This window comes from Xiphophorus couchianus, chromosome 3 (assembly GCF_001444195.1).
Source record: "Xiphophorus couchianus chromosome 3, X_couchianus-1.0, whole genome shotgun sequence".
Lineage (NCBI taxonomy): Eukaryota > Metazoa > Chordata > Actinopteri > Cyprinodontiformes > Poeciliidae > Xiphophorus > Xiphophorus couchianus.
In genome coordinates this window covers 6,168,542-6,190,232 of record NC_040230.1, presented here as the reverse complement: position 1 = coordinate 6,190,232, position 21,691 = coordinate 6,168,542, and the positions used below count along the sequence as shown (strand labels likewise).

The window sequence follows — 21,691 nt, the reverse complement described above, 5'->3', positions numbered from 1 at the left end:
TCGTGTAAATCATAGAAAATTATTTTTAAAATTGTGCAAAGCTGGGGTTCCTAAGTATATAGTAAGATGTCTGTCCTACTGGTATGCTAATCAAACTATGCAGGTGAAATGGGACAACTGTGTGTCTGCATCCTTTCATGTCAGCAATGGCGTCAGACAAGGAAGCATTTTATCTCCTATGTTGTTTAATTTTTATATGAATGACCTCTCTAAGCAGCTAAACCTGTGTAGAACTGGCTGCATGGTTGGTGATACTATTATTGATCATTTAATGTATGCAGATGACTTAGTGGTTTTTAGTCCAAGTTCAGCTGGTCTTCAGGAACTCCTTAATGTCTGTTCAGCATATGGTGAATTACTTGATGTCAAATTCAACCCATCAAAAAGTATCATTTTGATCTGTCGCACTAAGGAGGACAAAAATAGAGTATTTCCTAATTTCAAAATGTCTGGGATTTTATTGAATGTCTCAAGTGAAGTAAAATATCTTGGCCATATGTTGACAGACCGTCTGTCTGATGATGAGGACATTTACCGTCAGGTTCGAATGTTATACACTCAGGCAAACATCCTTGTCCGTAAGTTTGGATTCTGTTCTGATGAAGTGAAACTGAACTTGTTTAGATCATATTGTACATCACTGTATTCTGCACATTTGTGGTGCAATTTTAAAAAAGCCAGTCTTCAAAGATTGAAGGTGGCTTATAATGATGCACTGAGACTCTTGTTAAATAAACCCAGATGGACCTGTGCCAGTGAACTGTTTGTATCTGCTCGTGTCAGCACTTTGATGGCTGTTTTAAGAAAGCTTATGTATAAATTTATTTGTCGGTTAAACGAGTCTAATAATAGAATTATAATACTGTTGACTAATATCAAATATAGTGCAGTTAAATACTCATCTGTACTCTGGAGACACTGGTATGATTCCCTTCTGAATAGCTAGGAGTCGTTTTTTTTTTATTTTATTTTATTTTTTATTGTACTTTTTATTTTTTTTATTTTTTATTTTATTGTATTTGTTCTCTTTTGTATGTAATCTGGACTTTGAGTCTGTAATAAAATCTATATAATGAGGAAAGATGGCGGCGATGGATAGCAGCTGTCAATCATAATGATTAACGGCAGTGAATCGCAAATCCGCGGATTTGCAGTGAACAGTTTTTACAAGGTAAGAAGACTAACGTTCATAAACTTTATAAGTATGATTAGAAGCGTATCATATATCCATTATGGAGAAGGTATGCGTCTAACCATTAGTAACCATGGAGACGATGCCGCAACGTCACGTAGCCTAGCATGTATGGAAAAAAACTGGCTAACATCTCGTCTTTTGTACGTTTATAGTGTTGCTCCGATGTAATGACTATATGCTGTTTATGACATAGTGACATAAATGATGTGGTGTGAATTCAGGTAAAGTCGGTAATTTGATCAACACGTCAAGAGGGAGGAAGAATGGGTCGGTTTCTAAGCTAGTGATTTCCAACTGTTGTAAATACCTCCGTCTATGAGCCCCAACCAGGTGTGTTACGTTCAGATAAATTAGCTCGACTCCAACAATAGAAGCCTTGAATAAACTGGCAAAAAAAATTTGGGAAAACCATTTCAGTCGCTCTGTTCAATACTCCCGTCCCTCACTTCATGGCGCCTGGAATGATTAAGTGACGTAGCTGCAAATGGTCAGTAATTAAGTATGTTGAAGGATTTATTGTAGAGTAGTAAAGAGCACAGCTGATATCTAGATTCATATATATTCCACCTCACCTCAAGAAACACTGTGAAAAGTCTCTTCATTTGCATTCAGAGACATGAAAAAACACTTCACAGCTGTAGTTAATGATGGCACCAATTTAATCTGACTTTGCAGCTGGACTGAGTCGTTCATCAGACCTCCTTAGCAGCATTGTAATGACTTTTTAAAATGATTTTGTTTAACTTGGTGAGGAGAAGGCAATGTTGGGAGAAAAGAGGACATTATTTTCTTCTTGGTGTTCACTTTATGCTCTCGTGTTTGTTTCACGAGAGCATAAAAGAAATCAATAATTTTGAAAATATGATTAAATGTAGTTAAATCACACTTACAGGGACTTAAAATGTTAGTGGTGATGTTTCAAAAGTAGATTTTCACGAGTAGCACTTGTGTTTTTGACCATATAGTTACCTAAGAAGTAATAGAATTTTATTGCAATATTTAGTGTTACTATTGCGATAATGATTAAAATGATTTTGTAAAATTTTGTGCTTTTGCAGTGCATGCAACATTTCTGATAGATTATTTCTTGCATTATGGTGGCGTTTTGCAAAAATAATTTTGGTAAGTGTAACTGAAGAAAAGTTTGGTCTGATTTAGACATTTAGGGAGAAAATGTTCTTTTTATTTGTGTTGTGTAATAAACTGTGTAATGTGATCCCTGCCACAATCACGTCCCAGTAAACTCACATCCCTTTTTGAAAAGATGCTACACCACTGAGGGGCAAAAGTGGCTCTATGAACGGTAAAGGTCGCTGACCCCTGATCTGAAAAATGGACACAACTGTGCTAATCAAAAATATTACCACAAAATAACTATCAGGTTTTACTCCAGCTCTACAGGTTCTGGATGAAGTAAGTTTTGATTTGATTTTCCGGGGCTTTGACCGCATGTGGCAGGCTTAACAGGATGTTGCATTTCAAACTGTTGCATTTGTCATATTTTGTTGCATTCTTGCGATTCTGTAACATCAGCAAACTGAGAATTTAAGCGTCTTTGGCATTCACCTTCATTTCCAGAGAGTCGAGAGCTTTTCTGACTTCTCTCGTGCTTGAGTGTGAAAATCCTCACAGAACGTGAAGAAAGGGCTTCAGCAGCTTGGTAAAAATGTGAAAATTTCTTCACATATTGTGGTGAAAGGAAGAGGCTTGGAGACAGTTGGTGTTGGAAGCAGAGAACTGTCTGAAAGACGCTTGAAAGCAGCGTAATTTCTGTCTGATTCATGATGGGTTGAGTGGCATTAAATCATAGATGTGATAACAGCGAAATGGGAGAATTAGATGGAGGCTGCTGTCTGCTATTATCCTGCGCTGTAAAAATTGACAGCGCTAACATCCGCAAGAGAAATTAGCTCTGGAAACACAGAGGCCTTACATTTCAGACTGCAGGTTCTGCTGTCCAAAATATTTTGAATTTCTGCACCGTACCTAAGAAAACCTGGCACAACAAATGGATAATAAGCGGCGGGGAAGAACTAAATAGAGCGTGAACTTAATTTCATGTTGCCACAATTCATTCGATTCATATGGGCTTAATAGTATTGTTCATTTTCCTGCATATTTAGGGTGAAGTGTTCGCACCTGGTTATGTCTGGGGGGCATTAAGTCTGACTAATGAAATGACTCTATCCTCTGCGGCGTTTTAATCTATTCACTGGGAAAGTAATTGACAAGCTCGCAGTGTGTGCATTAGGATAGCTCCAGCTCCAAAGGACAGCTGTCACTAAAGCAATTAAAATGACAAAGGTTAATTAATTCTCTCCAGTTTTTTACCTGATATGAGACAGTCACAATGAGTGAGTTTTCATTTTCAGACGAGTAATAGTGTTTTGAGGAGAGTAATTTATTTGCGATTTAAAAGCAGCAGCAGCCGTTGTCTGATGGAGCCCTTAATATGTCAATACCTCACGCAAAACTGAGCCCTCAGGACAGCTTTCAGCACCAGATTTGAAATGAAGTCTGCGGCAGGACATGATCTGAAATGACAATTTATTGTTTTCTTTTCCAAAAACAAGTTACTTATTATTTTTTTTCTTTCTGTGGCAGCAAGCAAGACGGAATATGTGATTTGTTTATAAATGAGGCGTGGATTTTCACACTTAAACATTTCATCTGAACAAACATCCGTAAGTGGAAAAATTAAGCCCTTTTTTAGTGTCGGAGTTTGGAGGTTGCGCAGAAGCAAAGCAAGACACAAATAATTATCGCACCAAGCACCTCTGACACCGCGAGAGCAGAACCCAAGAACTTTCTAATCCACCTAAATGTCAAAGCAATGTTCGCAGCCCTCCCTCCATGTGAATCTCCGAAGGCTGCCAAAAGGCCAGTGGTTAGTCATCTGTTTACTCCTGCAGCTGCTGGGTGTCATTGGGACTCTGAAGGAGAAATCCCATGATTCTCTCTGCCATTTCTGACAGCTCCCACCCAGACCACATTAATCAGGGATTGTGGGCAAGCTAGGGGTTAGACGGCAGGCATGGATGGCTCCGGCCCAGGACAACTGAACCGAGGGATCTGGGCCCAAAGATAACCGAGACGTCCAAACACTGCCGTGATTAATTTATACTGAAAATAAACTGCTTTGTTCCCCCCGACGACGGCGGAAATCAAGCTCTGAAATTAAACTCAATTTCTACAAAATTACACTGCAAAATCTTACCAAGAATTACTAGTGCAAATATTTTAGCACACTTAGTAAAACAAAACTAGCTTGCAAGTAACTTTTCAACAAGATGTAGGAACTTGTTAAAGTAAATAATTCCTTAATATAGGTGGAAATGTACTAGTTGAAGTGGTGCAACTCTTGAGTATAATTGTTGGGTACTAACAATAATTAGTACCCAACTAGTGTTATTGGTTACTATAGCGACTAGCGTTATAGTCCACTTCCTGCTTTTTGAGTGGCCTCCAGTCCGCTTCGCATCAATATGTGTGTATATATACCAACATTTTGGTATACATCACATATATAGATATATATTCTGCTAAACAAACTAGAGTTCGCTTAAAGTGGACCAAACAGAGCTGGTGTGAATCATTAGACAACATTACAGGGTTTTAGGTCTTCATGAGGCTTTTACCGATGAGATATTTGACACTTTGGAACAAAATACATATTTGGTTTGTAGTTGAAATAAATTAGCAGTAAAAAAGGTTACAAAACATCACATATTTGATCCATTGTTTAGTTTTAATCACTGATCAGAGCCTCCTTTAGTTCTATGATCTTTAATTTGTCACTAATATGGTTATTTTTGTCAGGGTCTTAAAGGGTACGCAGAAAAATATGCAATTACAGATGTCTTTCAGCAGCTCTCACACCCAACACTTTCCTGCCAGACTGTTTACACTTGCGAGATTATGTGCATAATGAGGCTGCATTGTCTCTGCAAAGTGCCGCTTTAATTCTTTGAAGCTTAACAAACTGTCTCTGGCACATTTTTCTATGGGCGGCAAACTATCAAAGTCACTTTATTGAGATGAAAGAACTGGCCCAAACAGCAATCTGAAACATTAGTCATTCCTTCTTGTCGCTGACAGAAACATGCTCTCAATTTACGAGTCAGGTGTTTCCAGTGATTTCTGCCAGCCTCGTTCCTCCACATCATAAATTCCTCTTTGCGCGCTCTCATCCCACAGGCAGACGAGTTCTTTAGGCCGCCTTGTCAGAAAATTCAGCCCTCCTTCGCATATTGGAAGCAGTCCAGGATGCTATTAACAGAGCTGTGCATAGGACTGCATACACAGTGAAAGAGCTTTGAATTTAAATAGACAGCAGTGATTGTGCCCGTAGGTGCACATTTGTACTTTTTTCCTTTTTTTCATACAGGTTTCCTATTGGCATTTTAATTCATTCTCTACTCTGTGCTGTTGACTCTGCAGAGCTTCCTTCTTTTACTGTGTTCATTTTCTCCAAATGCCTTGCATGGAGCCACTGGCTCCCAATTCATGTAATGAAGCTTTAATGGCTGATCGCAACATCCAGTGTCATTAGCAGAAGTGTTAGTCTGATGCATAATCTGCCTTTTCTGATAACCAGAGGTGCAAACATTTGATATGTGATTAGCGCCTGCTGATTTAATTCACGTTCTCTCCTTTGGAGATTTTATGGCTTTTACAAAATGAACCTACAGATTTCATCTTTCATTCTTTGTTCTATATTTTTAAACAAAGCATTCATTTTGGCTTTCTGGAACAGATGGCTACCCTGCAAAAACACAAAATCTTAAATCAAGTAATTTTGGTTGAATTTTCTAGTGCAAATATCTTAGTACATTTGAAAAAAGAAAATTAACTTACAGGTAACTTTTCAGTAAGATATAGGAGCTTGTTTTAAGAAAAATAATTTCTTAATGTTGATAACCGTACCAGTTATATTGGCAGATTATTTAATTTACAATAAGGTACAGTATTTCCTTAAGACCTGTAAGCTAGTTTTGTCTTATTTCTAAGATATTTGCACTAAAAACTAGTTAAAATTCTTGGTAAGACTTTCTGTTTTTGCAGTGTATCAAATGAATACTTATGATTACATATTTCTCTACTGGCTCCTTGTTGTGTAGCAGGAGCTGCATTTTATTACACCATTTTTGTTTTATGCAACATTTAAAAGAAAAAAAAACATTTAAAGAGAAACTGATTTGGAGCACAGTTATTTTTTGCACAGAAAATAACCTTATGCATCTCTGTCATCTTTCATGTCTTCTGCAACTTTTATTTATTTATTGCAACATTTTTGATCTGTTTGGCGCTCCCAGATGGTGTCATTCAGTGTCACCTCAAACACACAACACAGAATTAAGCCAGAAGAACTGTTTTCTACCTTGTTTCTTGTCGCAGCCGAGACTTGACGAAGATTTCTTCTGACAGGTGCAATAAAATGACAATATAAACGGGCCTTATTTAGCCGTTCACCACATTCGGTTCATGCATGAACATGGATGAGAGTCCGACGACGACATCAGAGAGATACACTCGCTCTTAACGAACCACACTGCGGGAAACACCACTCGAAATAATGTTTACGTTTTCCATTACGCCCTCCTAACGCGTGCTGACAGATTCTTCTTATTTGCGTTGACATTTATGCATTTGCAAAGATTATCAGAGACTGATTGAAGAAGACACAAAGCATGATTGAGACGGAAATACACCATCAACATAAACAAGTAAATTAGCTGGAGAGGAAAAAAATGTTAATAAAACCATTTTTTCGTGTGTGCTGCAGTCCAGAATATTTACATAAATACAATCGGTGTATGTTCACAGTTTGCTTGAGCTTCCTTTCCAAAAACAGCTATGCATTTATTAACGGTATTGCAATTCTAGAAGTGCTTCCCTAACGAACTCCTCCTCTCACAAGGATATGTCTGTTGTAATTTAAAGAGAAAAAAAAACAAAACAAAAGTTTGTCAACATCTGAAGTTGGACTCCTGGCCCGGCAGACGGTGTGTCTTTCTCCCTTCCTGTTCGGTCATGTGATCACCCGGTGGGGAGGTAAGGGGTGTCGCTGTGGTAGTTGTAGTCCGGGCAGACCTTCTGCACCAGCTTGTAGTCGGTGCTGTAGAAGGTGATGAAGATGCAGATGACCTTGAAAGGTTTGGAGCACAGCCAGGACACGTGGCTCTGCGTCTGCTCCTGCGGGCAGCTCTGCGACGGGTCGTGGGCGCACAGCGAGTTCCTGGTGCCCTTCTCCACCTTCTCGTACTCCACCCTGCAGTTGAACAGCTTGGTGTCTTTGGTTTCCAGAGCCGTCTGCTGCTGCTGGTTGTGGTTATGTTGGTGGAAGTGCTGCTGCTGCGGATGGACCTGGAACTCCACCGCCTTCGTCGGGGGAACGAGCCCCACAGAAACGTTGCCCTGGCCGGTGGAGTTGTGCCGGAAATAGACGCTGAAGGTGCCGTTGCCGTGATCCACTATTTTCCCAGTGATGAGGAGGTTTAGCTTCACGGTTTTGATGTTTGAATGGAAATCGCCCCAGCCGAACATCTTCTTGAACTTCCCGGTCTTGACGATGGGCCGTCTTTTCGTGCGAGGCCGCGGGTTGCGCGGCGTTGAAGCGTTGTAAAGCCAGTTCCACTGCTCTGGTTTGGAGTAGGTGTCCGCGTCGTCGTAATTCAGATCCACCGAGGTGAAGTTCTCCTTTCCGTAGATGGTTTGAGACAGCAGGCGACTGATGGAAACCGCTTTGTTGCTTTCAGTCCAGTATGTCTTCACTTTGGATTTGGAGCTCTGTCTCAAGTCCGAACTTCCTGAGTGAGGGGAATCAGCATTGGTCACCTGGAAAAACAAACATGAAAAGTTAAATACAGCATTCAGCTGGAGAGCGGCATGGGAATCTGTCCAATAGGAGATCAAAAGACGGATTATTGTTAAATACTTCACACAGTTTTAAATTACCCAAGCCTGGTAATCGTCAGCATCTTTTTCATTGCCATTTTTAATTATAACTCTAATTAATGAATGTTGGAAGCAGAGAAGCACCAATTAGACTTTCACTGACTGAATACTGAATACAAGTTTCCTATAATATCTGAACTAAAACTTTGGTCAATTTTAAGACATGCAAATCAAGTTGTATTTATTAAACTACATAAACACTTTAATTATTAGGTAACTGAGGTAGTAATTTGGTAATCAAACAGAAAACGATTATTTTATTGAATGCAAATCAAAGTGCATCAAAAATGTCATGTTTTGCATTTAAAAACCAAAAAAAGTTTTCCACAATAAAAAGAAAATACAATTAGTTTTTAACTGATCAGAGCAGATCAAGGACAAAATGTTTCACCTGATAGACCAATTTCAGCATCACCATTTGTTAAATATTTCAATATTGAGAATGTTTGGTTTAATACTAATGGCCTCAAAATCCTTGAACTTCTTTTGTCTTGAAACTATTTTTTAGTTCCAGCTACAAAATACTCAAATGTTTGGCACAAAGGTCAGCTCTGTGTCGGTATTCTTTCCACTCAAAGTCCAAAAGAAGACAATAGGTTAAGTAGAAACTCTAAACTGCTATTACTTTTCTCGCTCAGTGAGGACAATTACTGCAGAGCAGTTGGTGGTTTGTGTTATTGCCAAAGTCTCCAATAAGTTTTTAGTTTCTTTTAAAAAATAAATAAAAAAAGTTGCTAGAAAAATTGCAAAGTTGTCAACAGTGCTTTCCCTCGTCTTGACCAAACAACTCTCAGGTCCCACACTTCGCTCCACCCACTTTTGTGGAATTTTTCACAAATTGTAGAGGGCGGAGTTATGCTTTGATAAGAGCGTTCGTTACAACTTAAAGGTGACCTTTAAATGCTTCCTTGAACAGGTTAGGATAGGTCGAATGTTCACAAGAATGTTTTTGCACAAAATCATTCTTGGATGATGAGATTTTATTTTGGTTCTGCTAAACCAAACTATTTTGAGCTCTTTCCAGAATAATCTGTTTTAGGGCCTCTTGTCATTTTAAATCCAAATAAACTGCTGCTGGCCACGCCCCCCCCCCCCCGACTCAACATTTACATTAAAAATGGCTGCAAATGATAAGCTGTTATAAAGTAATTTTATTTATATACTACATTTTCAGCAACATGGCAGTTCAAAGTGCTTTACATGAACTAGAAGGAAATACAAACAAAACCAAAGGAAAGAACTAAAGAAAGATGTACAGTTTTATACACTCGTACATCTCTGAAAAACAGAAGTAGAGCCTCCTGCACAACCAACAAGAATGTAACAAATGGTTTCTAGATGGCAATTCAACAACAAAACACTTGTCTTTTCCAGCAGCCATTGTACAGCGCACACAACAGTAAAACCAGCTGAACAAATGTGTTGGAGGAAGCTTGGGTTGCTAGGTGACACAAGGAGCTATATTGGGGTTGCTAGGTAATGTCACAGTGCCCATTGAATGTGACTTTGAAACTCATGTTCCAGACAAAAACACATTAACATGCAGCCAAAAAACATCTGGGTTGTTTTTAGAAGCAGCTGAGAACCAAATGAAAGTATAAAAACACGTGAAAACGTGAATTTTGCATAGTATGTCCCCCGTTAAGTGTGAATATGAGGTGGTTTGGACTTGTGGGGTAAACCCTCTCTTTTGTTAATCTGAATTACTCTAATCCTGGCCAGAAATAAGATGTTACAGAAAGTGAATAGAACATATCCATCATTTATTAAAGGCTAATTTTATGTTAAATGTAAACATTTTTAACAATAAATGAGAAAATGATTAAAACTTCTTTTGAGGAGCTCACTAGCTGAAATCAGTTTTGTTGGGGATAAAATTTTAATACATGCAAATCAAATGTGTGTGTGTGTGTGTGTGTGTACCTAATGTTACACAAGAACTAACAGCTTTTCCATTGTTTCAGTTTGTTTTATGCTTCTTATTTGATGAAAAACAGAAGAGCTATGATAAGCTGTGGTTTTTCATTAACAGTGTTGGCAGAGCTGCAGATAAAATATCTCAGAATGAAAATATTCTATAGCCAGACTTGAAGTTCACAGTTTAATAAACTCAAAGCAAAATGAAAATAGTTCATACTGTTAAAACAGTGACTGACGCAAAAGTCATTTTTCAGTTTTGTTGCCATCATGGAATGATTCATAGATATACGCAGTCTAGTTTTTCATTACAGAAATGACTAATTTAAAGCACCATACTGTAAGGTTTGATTAAATTAATTTTATTCTAAAAAAAGTTCTGAAGCTAAATGTTTTCTTTCCTGTTACAGTAGAGTTCCTAATGTGTTAAATTATGTTCTGAAAAATATATATTTGTGTTTTAATATGGGAGGAATTAAAAAAGGGACACAGCATATAAGAGCATTTAATAAGTTTATTTTTGTAATAAAAACAAAGCTATGTATCACTCCCTATTTAGTCTGCAACAAAGAAGTGTTTGTTGTTGAGGATATGCGTTTACTTTTCTACTGCAGTCACAATAAGTCCAGATCATTAAGTTAAAGGTTGTAAAAGTTTTTTTGTAGATTCATAAAGCTTGAGTTTTGGAAGAACTTGAAGCAGCAGGATTATAAATAATTAAAATAACCATATATAGGTTTTTCCAAAAAATAATTAAAGGTATTTCAATTGGTTACAGTAGACATTCACATGTTGTCCTTTAATATCTAATATATAAAAAAGTGTAATTTTATTTATTATGATGATTTTATGAAAACAAAGCCAAGAAAACACCAACAGTGTTTGTCATTAATAGTGTAGGCAGAGCTGGAGATAAAATATGTTGGAATTAAAATATTTGATATCCAGGCTTGAACTTTACAAAACTCAAAATTTAAAAAGTCTATATTATTAAAGCAGTGGCTCCTTGTTTAAAGCAATGTTTGCTTGTTTACTTTTCCACTGCAGTCACAGTAAGTCCAAAACATTCAGCTAAAGCTTGTAAAGTTTTCTGTACATTTATAGAGCTTTAGTTTTGGGGAAACTTAAAGCTGCGGGATCCGGCATTAAAAGTAATTTAAATAACCTTGTGTAAATCAGATCAAAAAGTAATTACTAGAGTATTTCAATTTGCTACAGTAGACATTTAAATGCTGTCTTTAAATTTGAAAAATGTGTAATTTTATTCTAATAATTTTCTAAAAACAGAACCAAGAAAACACCAACAGTTGTGTCTCGTCTCACCTCTCAGCACCTGTAACGTATCATTTAAAGCTGTAACTACATCTCACAGTGTGTGAAAACGTCCTAATCAAGATTAAAGGGGTATTTCTGCCGTATGCTGAGATGAATGACGCGCGTCTCTGCTGCAGACGTGATCCAACAGCGGACTATTACCTGCCGAATGTGCCCTGAATGGATGATTGATGGCTCATTCTGCCTCTCCTCTAACAATCACACAGAAAAGAGCGCAAAGATTTCCCTCGCACCCCGCAGAGACGCGTGACAGTGATGTCCGCGCGGCAGCCGCACGGCGTGACAGTAGATCCATCTGGTCGAAGCGTTTACGTTTTGTACTTTTCACGCAGCAATCGAAGCGCCGAGAATAAGGTCTTCTCTCTTTCCAAAAGTTCACTGAATGACATTGTAGCGGTCAGGCTGCGTGCAGCAAACTGTTTGCAGGAGCTGCGTTCATTTCATGCACTCGGCTTCGGAGTGCAGCGGTTTGAAAAGATGGCCTCCAGTTGTTTTGAAGAGGAGGCCTCGATGACGAATGTCCTGATGGGAGCGAACCGTGATCTCTGCCACGGCGATCTTTCAACCTGAACGTTTCTTAAGTGCAGCCTCACATGTGGAGTTAAATCTAAACGTTTTCACCTCTGGAAGCACAAAACGTCTACAGCTTTATTTATTATTATTATTACATGGGACCTGTTCTGCAAAGCTCACATTTTGGACGTTTTTCTGTTTCCTTTTGGGTCGCTACTGTTTTTAAAAGTAGCAATGAGCTAAGGTTTTTTTGCGTCTGGAAAGTAAGGATGTTTCAAAAACCTTCTGCTGAGTCACATTTGACGGGGGATTGCATGTTTTCATACTTCCCTTTAAGTTTTTACTGTTTCTAAAATCAGCCCAAGCACTTAAAAAAACAACAAAACACAGAATATCTTTTGGCAATAAGTTCATGTTTTTTGGTGTCTGGAAAGTGTGCCGTTTCAGAAATCTTCCAAATGTTGAGTCACAAATCAACAGGCGCTGCCCGTTCACCTAGTGACCCCGGCGAAGCCCAGCCTGTTACCTAGCAACCCCAGCAGAATTCCAACACTTTAGGCCAGCTGGTTTTACCATTTTTCCTTTTCAAAAATGTATGGTTGAATAATTGAGCATCTGTTTGCAGCTATTTTTACATATGAGTGTAAACGTAGAGTTGGAGGCGTGGCCAGCAGCATCTTGTTTTATTTAAAGTTCTGAAAGTAGCTCTCAATCCGCAGAACTGATCAGACTCTCGTTATCTAAAGTATTATCTCATTATCTAAAGAATGATTTTATGCAACAAATGTAATGAAAGTGTTTTGTATAGCAGGTAGACTCTTGTTGACCGGTTCAGGGAAGCATAAAAGGAAAGCTCTAGAGCTCTCAGAAAAAGATTTTTGTCAGTTAATGAAACAATAGTGGCTCATCTTGCCACAATGACGATGTTTTAAAGTGAATTTGAAAAGGCAAGAGAAATGTTTAGGAATATCTGCTCAGACTTCAATCTATTTGATAACAAACATAATTGAAACAACTGGGGATTTTAAAGGAAATCACAGCAGAAAACTTGACAGATCACAATGTGTTTGTGATCTGGCAGGAAGTACCAAGGTCAAACGACTCCAAACGTGATCCCACGCCGGTTTAATTTATTTTCAGTAATCGTAAAAGAATAAACTGTCTCCTAATGGACCTTTGTCTTGCAATCCAAGCTGTAAAGCTCATTTATTTCTCATGACTGTATCTATTCTGAGTTGTTGAAAGACTGTAGTCTCTAATCACCAAATGAAATATCGTTTTGGTAGCTCAGTAATTACTGATGCGTCTCTGTAACTGGGTTTCAGTTCTCAGCGGAGTCCTGAAACCAGATCCTGGGATATTGGGGAGCAGCTTAGAGCTGCTTTCAATGCCTGTCATACTAATCACTGAAAGTGGGACTCGTGTTTGTGTGGATGCAGCATTTTTAACGCCTACATGTGAGGAATATTTTCTGAACTATACAAATCCTGGAAGGAACTTCACTTGTCTTTCTTTCGAAATACAAACCCAAAATATTCCGTTTCCGAGTTACTTGTTGATGTTTGTTGTGACTGAAATTCTTAGGAAGGATTTCATCTCCGTTTTCTTCTTCTAAGATGATAAAATTTTCCAGAGAACGTCTGGAGTGTGTGTGCCCAGTCATCCTCGCACCTAATTCCTCCTCTCTGTTGTCGCCAGCGCTATGTTTGGTCCCCAAACTGTGACATGCAATTAGCTTTCATCTAAAGCACCTGACAGTCTCTAGATTAGGAAGGCACACTGACAGAGACCCCCACTTCACGGATTAGAGCCCAACCTGTAATCCCGCCCGGGAGATTAGGCAGATCAGAGGCAGTCCTGACTAAAGCAACGTTTACATCCGGAACACACCGACCGACTGCGCCGGCACACCGCGGGGCCAAAACTGGAGCAACGCTGCAGCAATGCACAAAGGGAGGCGTGGATGTGCCTGAAAGAAATGCTGCCGAGCGGAGAAAGAGGAGGAACAACAAAGCTGGCAGTGTAAAGGTCAACAGTGGCACTTTGATAACTCTGGGCTTAACTGATATTGGTTTGTCAATACTGGGCTTTAATGAATATCACACAAGGATAAACAATATACCCTTGTTGTTAAAGGTGGAATTAGCTCCGCACTTAATTATCTTCAATATTAACTTCAGATGAAACTTTTTTAAAAGAAGCTTGACCATTGTAGTCTTTAATTTTATCAGCTCAAATGGTTTTATTTTTGTGTTTTAGGATCAAGTTGTATGTAATTAATTTTTAATTTCTCAATATGATTGGATTAAATCAACTAAATATTTGTTCATTGTGCGAGTTGGCACGATATAAAAAACATAATTTAAATGTTTTTAGAAGGTAGCACCAAATCCCAACTGAAAACTAAAACTGAAGTCTCTGTTCGCTAAGGCAATGTTTTTCAAAATGGGGGCTGTGGGCCTCTGAGAGGTCGCCAGGGAGTGCTAAGAGGGCCTCAGGAAGTTGGCGGAAAAATGCATAAATGGAAAATTAAATGGAATTTTGAATTTGAAACATGAAATCCCTTAAATTTTTAAAACACATTTAATTTGAATTTTTAAAAAAATCTAATCTGTTAAAGTTTTTAAAAAAAATCAATGTTTCCATCATACATTTGTAAAACATATATTTTTATTTAGAAATTTTTAAAATGCAAAATCTAAACTGTTTTTCATTTGTCCTTTTAAAATAAAAGTTAAAATAACGTACTGAAATGTTATTTGCCATATTTGTCTTTCTGACTAGCTGCCAAATTTACCAAGCTAGCATAGCTAACGCAGCTAGCAAGCACAAAATTGAAAAGACAAAGGACTCAGATAAAATATTACATATTTTCTTCAAATGTAGTAAAAATGTAATATATTATGACATGAACATCAGATTTATTACCTGATAGTAAAATGTCACCACAGAACTCATGGCTGAAAATCAACACATATGAGGTAGCATTTATGCTAAGCTAAAGTAATAATTACTGCATCATGAATAAAAGTGGGGAAAAAAGTTGATGATTACATATGTTGTAGCATTTTTTGTGTTTTTACAAATGGAGTATATAACCAGACGCTAACGCTGTTTGGGGGATGCATGGCTTGGAAACGTTTGGGACTACTGCTCTCAACTATAGATGCTTGTTGGCAACAAAAATGTATTTATACTGCAAACTTAAAATAAAACTAGTCATCAGATGTAGAAAATAGTATTGCGGTTGATAGGTGTTGGGAACAAAGCAGGGTTTAAGCAAAAAAAAATCACTGAGTTGTAATTCATTCTGCAACTAAGTGGAGAATAAATTAATTGTTGAAAAAGAGTTTTTAAGGCTACAAAGATGAGCTGAAATTCATTAAGTGAGGAAATCTGGAAATCTTTGTTGCCATTTTAACAACAAATCCAGGGGAATCCATCACTCAGACGTGATCAGCATGATCAAAAATCAACGTACGTCTGGAGAAGAAAGCTGCTGGACGCCTCTAAATACAGTCTGTCTGTTAACGTCCATGAGAGATGACATCACAGCGAAGAAAAGCCAATAAATAATCTAAAACTCCCAATGAAGCATTTTTGAACAATAAAAATAAGTACAAAAGCCTGCATGGCAGTGGGACTGAGTTAATATTAATGCTAACTACAGAGAACAGGGAAACTTGTTCACATAAATTATCCAGAAAGAAAAATGTTCACAGAAATTTCTTCACTAAAAGAATCCAAAAACTTCATGATTAAGCAGGAATAGTCTTTATGAACATCAAAACGATACGGTGTTTTCCTGCCTAAAATATCAGCTCCACATAAACTTAAAAATATCCTGTTTACTGTCCTGAAGTATTGCCCTTAAAATCCACTGTTTTGCCTTCTTATAGTAAGAGCTGACAGTAAGAAAAATAACTTAAATACACTCCAAACATATTTCATTTATTTTATCTGACTTTTCTAGAAGGTGGCTGCCTATCCTACTCTTGTCAATCTTATTTCAGTAATGATTAATCGGTTATTCTAACGATTAATCGCATGTAAATACATTAGAAGATGCAAAAACTCAAATAATTCAGTTCCTTTTTAAAATAAGAAACGACAGAAAACAGATACGAGATAAATAGCAAAATCTTAAAACTTTTAAAGCGGCCTGTTTTGAGTAAGAGAGTTCCTGGAAAAAACATACATATTTTTTACACAGTTTTGGCTGAATTACTGCTCAGTGTGTTCTTTTTTTAAGCAAATCACTTGTTTTAGAGCCTGTATACTCCAGTCAGTAATTACTCAATTACTAAATTAGTTGACAATTATTTCGATAAGTGAGTAAATGTTTCGTCTGTAGCAGCGATGCAAAGGGCAAAAGAAAACAGATTAAAAGGTTAACAATTTATATTAAAAGGTTAACAATTTGTAAAACAAATCTGTCAAAAATAAATAGAAACACCTTGAAAGTTTTAAAGCTGCATATTTTGAGCTCAATTTGCTTGCAAAACATTTATTTATATTTTACAGTTTTGGCTTAATTACTTCCCTGACTGTTATCTTTTGCAACAAATGGCAAATTTTTAGAGTCTGTATACTCCAGTTAACGATTAATTGATCACTAGATTAGTTGACAATTATTTTGGTAATCGATTAGTCACGATTAATTGTTTTAGCCGTAGCAGAAACATATGGAGACAACAGAAAACAGATTAAAAAATGTAACAATTTAAATAAAAATCTCACAAAATAAACAGGAAAAACCCTGGACGTTTTAAAGCTGCGTGTTTTGAACACAATTTTCTTGAAAAGTCAGCTCTTTACGCAAACTGACCAGCAACGACAGAATTTGTTGCTACTAAAAACTCTTCTGCTTTTTATTTGGCCAACATTTCTCCCTCCACTTTATTCTGCACCCCTCCTGAAAACCCCATTTAACCGCCTGTTAATATTATTCCTACATGTTCAGCTTACGAGGCAGAATCCCTCGGCGAGATAACGGCAAACGGCATCGGCATGCCGGAGTCCTTTAGGAAACGACTCTCAGATTGCCAGATGCAGCGTGCAGGCGGGCTTGTTGGACAAACCTAAATGCTATCTACTCTTGGCGAGGCTGTGATAAGGCGCAGGCGTCCGCTCTTTGATACGGGAAGATAAACAACCCCCCAATCCTCCCTCGGGAGCGCGGAGGAGATTCTATGGGCCGGACCCCCGAACCGCCAACAAATCCCAACCTTTAATAGAACCGCTGGAGGAGCCGGGCGACACTGCGGTGGGCTCGCACACACACACACACACAAAAACCCCTGTGAGGAAGAATGAAAGTGTGTGTCACTTTTCATTTACCTGGATGTTGTGGCTGCTGCGTGTGGAGGGAAGATTTGTAGCTAGAATGGAGACGCGAACAGGCTGATGGAAGATTTGGGAAGCCACTTTGCAGCCTTGATTGGAAGCTGTGCGCTCCGGAAAATTAACAGATGTCGTCCATCCGGAGATTTGACAAATGAATGCAGCAGATTTGATCACCTGGTGGGGTTCAGGTAAATCAGATAAACTTAAAGGGCCAGGAGGCGAGAGTTCGACCAAAGCTCCACCTTACACATAAAGTCTGTTTCAGACCACATTTAGGACTCCTGCACTGCAAAAACACAACGTAATACCAAGTATTTCTATCGTAAACATCTTATCTCACTTAATATTGACCAAAATACTAGTGTCTCTGTCAGATTATTTAATTTATAACATGGTAAAACTGTCTTGTCATAAATTAAATAATGTGTCGGTGGAACTAGCACTTTTTAAAATCAACATTAAGGGATTATTTACTTAAAACAGGCTCCTATATCTTGAGTAAGCATTAGACTTCAGGTTATGTGCTTTTGGAAAAACTAAATCTTACAAAATATTTTTGGTCTATATTTATACAATTGAAAAGAGACAAAACTAAATTACAAGCAACTTTGCAGCAAGATATGCATTTGTTTAAAGTCAATAATTCCTTAATATTGATGAAAAGGTTCTAGTTCAACTGGCGGATTATTCCAGCCAGATTATTACAACCTGGGAAAAATGTCTTGTTATAAATTAAACTGTAAAGGAGCCAAACTTAAACAAACAGAAAGGTGTTCAAAAATAGAAAAAACTTCAACTTTATTATGTGAAATAGTTACAAATGGTCCATAAGTCAAGTGGTAAATAATCTGGATTTGGTCTCAACTCATTTGAGGTCAGCTGAACTCAAACAAAAAACTATTAGATTATTTCACTTATAACATGGGAAAAACGTCTTGTGATTTAAATAATCTGCCAGTAGGAATAGCACTTTTTGATCAATATTAAGGGATTATTTACTTAAAACAGGTTTACAGAAAATGTTCTTGTAAGATAGTTTTGTTTTTAAGTGTGCTGAGATATTTGCATTACAGACTGAACCAAAAATACTTGGTAAGATTTTGTGTTTTTGCAGTGTAGGAGTCACATGCTTAAAACTAAAAATATTATAAAAATATTAAATAATTGAAATTTTTGCATTTAATTTGTACTAAATCCCAGCTGGACTGATCAAAGATTATTTAAAGGTTCTGAGGAGAAGCTGAACATTCATCACTACAAAAACACAAAATCATACCAAATATTTTCTGTCAAGTTTTTAGTGCAAATATCTTAGTAAACTTGAAATAAGATGAAATTAACTTTCGAGTAACTTTTCATCAAGATACAGGACGTTTATGTAAATAATTCCATAATATTGATGGAAAAAGTACCAAAGATTTCACTTATAACAAAACATTTTTCTCACGTTTTAAGTGAAATAATTTGCTCTTTTTCATCAGCATTAAGGAATTATTTAGTTTAAATAAGCTCATATTTTTGCTAGAATGTCACTTGTAAGTTAGGTTTGTCTGATTTCAAGTGAACCAAGGTATTTCCACTAGAATCTACTTGGTAAAATGTTGTGTTTTTGCAGTGTAGATGTCCTGAGAAGCTAAAACTTATTCAATCTTTTATGATACGATAAGAAGGAAGTTAGAGACTCTTAAACGCTTTTTTTTTCTCCTGCTGGCCGCTTCGAGGAAACGATAATTTTCCACCGAATTTAACCTCCATGTCTCGGCCTCCTGTCGTCCAGATGATGGATCAAATGGGGGCGTTTGACCCTCGCCGAGAGTTTCAGGTGATATCAAAGCGTTACCTGAGGGGGGGGTTAGGGATGATGACAAATCAGGAAGTGTGTCGAGACATCACAGGCAGCTGGGGAGGAGGCCGAGCGTCGTTTCGCCGCCGCGCCGCGTTAAGAGGCCAGGGCACGATTACCCACCGTGACTTCAGAGGAGGATAAATACCGAGCGCGGACAGACTGCGGGACATTTAAGGAGAAGAAGAAGAAGAAACCCTGGCCACTAGTTCTCCAACTTACCCAGAGGAAAAACGCATAATCATATTATTTCACACATGACTTGGTTCAAAGGCGGCCAAAATAAGTTTGCGAGGTTCCCATGGGTCTGTCAATCTGTTGAAGGAGCTGCAGGCGAAAGCTTAGGATGCAGCAAGTACGAAACAATTATGATCATCCTATTAAAGCATGGCAAAGCAATTTGGCAGCCCAGTCTGTAGAAAAAAAAAAAACACACACTCTCCTGTCAAATGATGCTGGAAAATCATCATAAGAAATTATCCCAGCTCTTATAATTAATGTTTGCTTTTGGTTTGTTGTGACAGAAGGAGAAACAGATGATAGGGAACGCCGCCGCTGCTGTTGGTGAAATCGAGGAATTGTTTTTCCTTTAAAGCAGGATGGGCGCCATAAAATAAGAAAAGGAAGGAAATAAGAGGAGGAGGGGGCGAAATGATTAGTGCGCTTAGTCAGCTGTGAAATTGAGTTTATGGTTTTCAAGACGGTGAATTCAATTCGATAATGGGTATTAAGTTGTAGGGAATAATTAATAGTAATTGACTTCTTTCCATCACTATGCAAATTAAACACAGATAACGCCACAGGAGCTTTTTAAGGCCAGTCAAGTTTGTAGGGATTAAGTTTATGGAATATTTTCTGCTGGCGTCGGAGAGGGGAGTGGCTCCTGCTCCGCTTTGATTGCTTTGTTGACAGATTTATCAGCGGGTGAAGGGTTACCGTCTCTTCAGGGATTAAAGGAATTGGGTTGTCACAAACTGTCAAGGCATTGAGCTTGCAAGCATTCTGGTGTATTTGTCATAATGGGCTCAGGCTGTTCTCCTTCGCCCTGTCAGATATACTTTTTCCAGACCACATCTGCAAAATGGGAGAAACTAGGAAAAAAAAAAGAGCTGGAGATTTTCTTTCATTTAAAGTCTGCAACACTTCCAGTTACTGTTAAAAACAGCAGCTGAAGGAGTATTTCAACAGATAAAATTGCTGTAAATCTGAAAACAAAGAATGCAAATAGCAGGAGAAGGTCAAATCAAAATGACATTTAACTCACCAGAGAGCTGAGTGACAGCAGCGCAGCGGCGGCCCACAGACATGTGCTCTTCATGTCCGCCGTTCGCCTCATTTCAGGGAGAAAGAAGAGAAAACAAGAGGAGAATCTCCTGCTGGATGAGCCGCGATCAGCTGTCAAACTCAAGGAGTGAGGGAGGCGATGATCCGGGCGGGGGTCATCCAGGTATCAGCCGGGCAAACGGGAGGGTTTCTGCAGCGCTGCGGTGACAACGGAGGCGTTTTCACGTCTGATTGTTGGCGAGGAGCGATGTTTTATACCGGGAGGGAGAGAGTTGGGGAGGACAGAGAGAGAAACAGAGTGGAAAAGAGGGAGGGAGCCTCACAGTATTGATTTTTGAGAGACAACTTTTTTTTTGCATCACTGAGTGCTGACATCTAGTGGTGGTCAGCGGGAATGACCTCTGCTCACTTCGTCTGGGAAAGAAGATTTTAGACGACTCCATGTTTTCTTCTTTTCATGTAGTTTTCAAATAAATCAAGTTTATTTGTGTAGCAAATTTCAGCAACAAGGGAGTTGAATGACAGCGTTTAAGGCCGTTGTAGATTGAAGGAAAATATATTTCTGCCAAAACTTCAAAAATCTGAGAAAAAACCTGAGTTTGAAAAGTCAAAGATTTGATAGAAACAAATCTAAAATTTTCAGATTAATCTTGTTTTTTACTAGAAAGAAACAAAAACTTTTCAAACTCTGAAATTTGCTAGAAAGAAAATCTGAAATTTAAATTTCAATCTCAGTGATTTTCTAGAAAAAAAAAAACAGGAAATCTCTGAGCTCACAAAGTCAAAAAAATGTGCTGTAAAAATATCTGAAATACTGAAAAAATCTCAAAAATTTGAGAAATAAATCATGTAATTATTTCTAGAAACAACCAGGTAGTTTTTAAGGTTGGAAAGTAAAAAAAATCATTAAGGAAAAATTTCAAAGGTCAAAATTTTTCCACTTTTGAAATTCAGCAATTACCTTGTTTTTTTCTTGAACATTTCTGAAATTAATTAAAAAATTTCAGAGTTTTTTTGGTGTAAATTTGCTCCTTTTCTTTCTGTTTATAGTGACAAACATCAGTTTTTGTTCAGAGTGGAAATAACGAAGCCAATCCAGGCGGATGAAACTCTAAACTTTCAGGAAACAACAAACATGTAGAAGAAAGTACAAAAACGTAACTTTTTGGCCAATGTTAGTTGAAAAACAAACAAACAAACTAAACAAACACTAACACTTGACACCCTGAAGTTGTTTGAAACATGATGGCGGCAACATGATGCTGTGGGGATACATTTGAGCAGGAACAGAAAAACTGATC

At 37.8% G+C, this 21,691-nt stretch overlaps 1 protein-coding gene across 1 annotated transcript; it reads right to left on the bottom strand.

The window, feature by feature from the left end:
- Positions 1–6,441: 6,441 nt before the first annotated feature.
- LOC114141497 (neurexophilin-1) lies at positions 6,442–20,662 on the bottom strand. Its single transcript, XM_028012045.1, has 2 exons — positions 20,371–20,662; positions 6,442–8,032 (listed from the first exon to the last, which is right to left on the bottom strand). The coding sequence occupies exons 1-2, from the start codon at positions 20,440–20,442 to the stop codon at positions 7,235–7,237; spliced, it is 870 nt and encodes a 289-aa protein (XP_027867846.1). The 5' UTR covers positions 20,443–20,662; the 3' UTR covers positions 6,442–7,234.
- Positions 20,663–21,691: the final 1,029 nt, after the last annotated feature.